Below are 5,354 nucleotides of genomic sequence, written 5' to 3' on the forward strand. Positions count from 1 at the left end.
GGCTTTACTGTGTGCGCAGAGGGCTCCCCTGGGAAACGTAATTGTGCACGGGGAGGCGCATCTGAATAATATTTACAATTAAGTTCCGTCAATAGAGCAACGCACCCGAGGCCTCTCCGCGGCCGGAATGGCCCCCGGGCCGGCTTCCCACGAACCACTCCCCGGAGGAGGCGTGGGGAGCCTGGAAATCTCTCTCCAACAGTCAGTCCACGTCTCTCAAGGTCGACCTTTGCTCCCAGAGTCCAGGCATCATCACAGGCGTCTGGAGGCTGCAGGAGCCCCTTCCCCCACCCCCTCCCAACCAGAAGGGCCCAGGCATAGGGCAGGAGGCATCATTTCAGTGTGCAGATCTGAGCACATCACTGTTGTATGGGCTTCCCCTTCATCCAGGGTCCCAGGGTCCCAGGGTCCCAGGGTCCGGCCCTGCCTCCTCTCCATCCTGTGTCCCTATGATCAGTCGACCGGCTCTGCCCAGGTGGCTCCCCTTCCAGACCCTCACGTTCGCTCTGCTCCCTCCCACGTCCACGCTGCATTCCCCTCCCCCTGGCGCACCCTCTCCACGCCTCCCACCACACCAGTGCCAACCTCACCCTCGCATCTCAAGCGTCTCTCCCCCGAGAAAGTGTCCCTGGCCTTCTGGCCGGGGTCAGAGCCCTCTCCAACGCGCGTGAGGCACTGACGGAGGCTGCTTTCCGTTTAGAGAAAATGGTTGTTTTGTTTTTTTAATCATTGGCTATTTCTCCAACGAAGGAGCTGACGAGGACAGAGGTTGTATGTTTGGATCGCCCTGTATCCCCAGGGCCTGGCAACAAGCAGGTGTTGGATAGATGTTGATGGCCTGGGGGACCGGGTGGGGAGGTAGAGAGGGTTGTGGACATGGATGGGTGGGAGGAGGGATGGATATGGGGCAGAAAAAGGAGGCCCGAGAACAGCTGGTTTGGATTTTGCTCCTGTTCACCGGCTTTTCCCAGGACAAAATGATTCCCCGGCTCCCCCCCCCCCCCGCCCCCCCGGGCGGCCTGGCCTGCACGCGGCCCAGCCGGGAGGAGCGAGGCGCCGAGCCGAGGAAGCGGCGTGTCCTGGGGCTCAGAGGCCCAAGCGGTGGCTGTTTCTGGGACCTGGAGCCCGTCCCACACCATCTTGCGCCTGCGTCGCTTCACCTGTGACGGTGGGGAGGGGACGGTGGAGACCCGGGGCAATATGTCCAGCGCCCCCCTTTTTGCTCTCAAACTGTCCAAGGTCAGGTTGCTTAAAGCAGGCGGAGGCTGCAGCCTGGGATCGATTTGGAGCTGGTTTGTGGGGGACACGACGGAGCTGACAAGGGAAGGAACAGTTTGTCCCCTAATGAGGTGTGATTCCAAATCGCCCGTGGCCTGGGGCGCTTGCCAGGCGCTGGGAAGACATCACAGCTGCTCGCTGCCTCTTGGAGAACTGGCTTCAGGGTGAAGGGATGAAGGGAGGGGGAGAAGGCGGCCCTCCGAGACCAGAGGGCCTGGGCCCACGAGGGGCTGCCTCCCGCCTGTCCCCGCTGCCTTCCCCCGAGGTCGCTGGGTGCAGGAGGGGGAGGGAGCCAGTGGGTGAGTGTGGATGGCTGTCCAGGAAGCTGGAGGGGCAACGGCATGTTCTTTGCCAAGCGGCGTCATCTTTTGAAAACGGTTTGCAAAGCTGACTTAAAAGGCCAGGACGACGTTTAGATTAATCCGCGGAGGCATATATATATTTATGGTCAAGACCCCAAGCCCCTCTCAGAACCTTAAGACTCTGCAGCCGTATTTGAGCCAAACGAGACCTAGGTTCAAATCCAGGCGCTGGCGGAGACCAGCTGGGCGCCCTCAGGCCAGTTCCTGAACCTCTCTGAGCCTCAGATACTTCACATGTAAGAGGGAAGTCACGTGTCCTTGTACCTAACGCGGGGCAGCTGTGAGGCTTACTAGTCAAGGAGATACCGGTGCAGTGCTTATCATGGGAGAGCTAAATAAAGGCAGGCTATCGTTATAGTCTAGAACATTCTCAATAGATACGTTCTCTATAGGGTCAGACAGAGCCTCTGGCTGGCCGTGTGCGGTTGGGCCAGTTGTCCTAGGTGAGAAGAGGCTACAGGGCTGCGCTCAGGAGCTCCGTGCCTCTGGCACCCCACGGCCTGCATGCCTCCCAGGCCTGCCTCCCAGAGCACAAGGTCAAGGTCAGGCTCCAACCTCCGCTTCAAGTTCAGCGACTGGGCCCTTGGAGGCACTCCCCAGCCGCAAGGCACTCCGCGCAGCTTCCTGCGGTTGCCTGGGGACTGGTCTCCAGCAAGGCGTGGAGGAAGTGGAGGAGGGAGGGAGAGGAGGGGCCCTCCCTGCTCACCTCTTGCCCCGGAGTGTTTCGTTCTGAGTGGCTCCAGCCAGAGCCCATAGATTAGGGAAGGAGAGAGGAACCCCTGGGGAGCGGGTGGGGGCTGCTGATGAAGCTGCCCCCCTCCACCCAGCATCCCCAGGAACAAATTGAAAGTGAGAACAGGGGTTGGGGGAAAGGACTAGCACCACCCGCACCCCCAAAATAGCTCAGCACAAAGCCCATGGGAAGTCCATTCTCCTTTCTCCTCCCAGGGACACCCCCCTCCTCCTGACAAGAGCCCTCATGGCCCCTCAGGGCCTGTTCTTAGTGTTCCTAGGAGAGCGGAACACAAAGGCACGGCCCAGGGCTCATCTGTCACCTTCCTCTCCCAGGTCCCTGTGCATTCCCCGTGCCCCAATCCAGAGGAGTGGCTTGAGGGGTGAGACTTCCGTCTGGCTGCTGGATAGGTAAGTAGGGAGAGTCATGCTCTGCCCTCCCCCGCTCACCCCCGGGATGGGACCCGGTAGAGTGTCTGTGTCATTTCCGGGGAAGCGCACAGTAGGTAGCATCGTCTCCCTGTCTCATGCTGATCGCGGTCCACGGCAGTGCTTTGGAGAATTCTCCCTCTTGTGCTTTGCGTCGTTGTCGTCGGTCAAGGCTGGTCTCCCAAGGAGCGTGGGACGCTGGTCCAAGGCCGTGGGCCCCGGGGCACGCCACGCCCACCATGCCACCGGGAGACAGGGGTCCCGAGCCCTGGGTTCCCCCGGCTCAACACACCGTCCGCCCCCGGGTGAAATGCAGCGGGCGTGGGTGGGCGCTGCGCAGGCTCCCGCGGCGGCCTTGGGAAGACAGCACCTTGGACGCCGAGGTCTTGGGTGTCTGTCGGGGTGTCCAGGCGAGGCTCAGAACATGCTGGTCTCCTTCTCGTTCCTCGAGGACCTCTCGTTTATGGACGACATCCTGGTGGAGTTCCTATGGCTGTGGTCGGGGGACTGGCCCGTGTCTTCGCTCAGGGCGTTGGCCAGGCGGGAGAAGAAGGCCAACCGGAACTTCTTGAAGTCCTGACCCATGAAGGCGTACAGGATGGGGTTCATGCAGCTGTTGGCAATGGCGAGGACCGTGGCCAGGGGCAAGCCCAGGGTGAAGATGGAGGCAGGCACCGAGGCGTGGTGGAGCTCCAGGAGGTAGAGGGTTTGGTAGGGGCACCAGCAGAGGAAGAAGGTGATGATGATGGTCAGGATGATCTTGAGGGGCTTCCGGGTCTTGGCCAGGCGGTTGCGCCGGAGCTTGCAGACGATGGTGACGTAGCAGGCCGTGATGATGAGGACCGGGATCAGGAAGCCGCAGAGGAAGCGCAGGACGCTCACCGCCAGGTGCCAGCGGGACCCCAGGGAGCCCGGGTGGGGGTGAGCGAGCCCCGGGGGAGCGTGGGCCTCCGCCAGGCTGAAGTTGCTGAAGCACGCTATCTTCCCGTGCACGAGGACCGTGTCCCGGAACACGAGGGAAGGGAGGCTCAGGAGGGAAGCCAGGGCCCAGATGACCACGCAGGCCGCGTAGACCAGCCGCACGCTGCGGTGGTTCTGGGACCAGACGGGGAGGAGCACCGCGACGCAGCGGTCGAAGCTGATGGCCATCAGCAGGAAGACGCTGGTGTGCATGTTGTGGTTGAGCAGGAAGTTGCTGAGCTTGCACAGGGCCGTCCCGAACACCCAGTGGTAGCCCATGGCCACGTAGGCGATGTGGAAGGGGAGGAAGAGGTTGAACAGGAAGTCGGCGATGGCCAGGTTGACGAACCAGATGGTGTTCACCGTCTTCTTCACCTTGAAGGCCGCGATGAAGATCACCAAGCCGTTGCCCAGGATGCCCAGGCAGCAGATGATGCTGTAGGCCGCCACCAGGAAGATCCTGAACGCCCCGCCTTCCGGGGGTGGGAACTCCTCCAAAATCACGATGGCCTCGGAATCGTCGGGGTACTCGTCCTCGTACCAGTAGGAGGTGTTGTAATCCTCCCCCTCCATGCTCTGCAAGGGGAGACGGAAGTCATGAGAGGAGCCTTGGACTGCAACTGCCTCCAAGAGGCCAGCCAAGATCAGCAAGCCCGACCTGGTTCTCCCTGGCAAGGCACAAGGCCGGTTCCTTAGCGTAACTACTTCCTGTTTTTTGCTATTTTATTTACTTAACCAATAGCCGGCCAGCACCTCCGACACACCAGGGTCTATCCTGAAGCCTTGACATACACAAACGCTCTTCATCCTTGCAAAAGCTCAGCGAGGTAGATGGGTGAGGAACCCCATATCACAGAGGAGGCAACAGAGGCACCAAGAACCTAAGTGATTCGTCCGAGGTCCTTCAGCTGAGCGTTAACCCAACTTCAGAATCTATCCTCTGGACACCCGTGTTTGGCTGCCTCTCTGGAACCCTCCCCTCCCCCTTACGGTCTAGTGAGGGAGACAAACATTCACCCGCAATCCCGTGATCGTGGAGAAATTGGGAGTGACGACGCTAAGTGCACTGAAGGGGAGGTGCACAGGGCCATGAACTCGGTCCCAGCCATGTTCCCCAGGACCCAGGGGACAGCTACGCGGTGCTCCCACATTGTCAGTGGACCCCAGTGGCGCCCTTTGGAGATAGGAGCTCAGACCCCAGGAGTCCCTCACCGTTCACTGTTAAGGTGTCCGACGCTTTCCGGGGTGGGTCCTCGGCCCGTCAGTCTCCGTGCACAGCTGGAAACACCTGCAGGGAGAACAGGAGGCAGCCGCTGGGTCCTGGTCTCGGGGCCACAGCGCCGGTGCACTCCGAGAAAGGCCCGCTTGCCGTCACCCCCGATTCACGGAAAAGAATGGGGGACGTACAGAGGCGGAAACGCCGAGCCTGAGGTGACTCCGCTGACGAGCAGCTGAGCTGGAATTTGAACCCAGGACCCTGGCGCCCCGGAATCCCTGCACTTCCCACCACCAAGGCTCCTCTCATCTTGACAAACGGGCTCCATGCAGGGAGAAGTCTGAGCCCGGCGAGACCGCCAATCGGCGCTTCTTCAT

The 5,354-nt window shown here is 61.1% G+C and overlaps 1 protein-coding gene across 1 annotated transcript; it reads right to left on the bottom strand.

Annotated features, from left to right (window-relative positions):
* Nucleotides 1–3,183: 3,183 nt before the first annotated feature.
* Nucleotides 3,184–5,038, bottom strand: CMKLR1 (chemerin chemokine-like receptor 1). The gene is made up of 2 exons (XM_008142837.3): nt 4,974–5,038; nt 3,184–4,337 (listed from the first exon to the last, which is right to left on the bottom strand). The coding sequence occupies exon 2, from the start codon at nt 4,332–4,334 to the stop codon at nt 3,219–3,221; it is 1,116 nt and encodes a 371-aa protein (XP_008141059.1). The 5' UTR covers nt 4,335–4,337; nt 4,974–5,038; the 3' UTR covers nt 3,184–3,218.
* Nucleotides 5,039–5,354: the final 316 nt, after the last annotated feature.

Source organism: Eptesicus fuscus, chromosome 23 (assembly GCF_027574615.1).
Source record: "Eptesicus fuscus isolate TK198812 chromosome 23, DD_ASM_mEF_20220401, whole genome shotgun sequence".
NCBI lineage: Eukaryota > Metazoa > Chordata > Mammalia > Chiroptera > Vespertilionidae > Eptesicus > Eptesicus fuscus.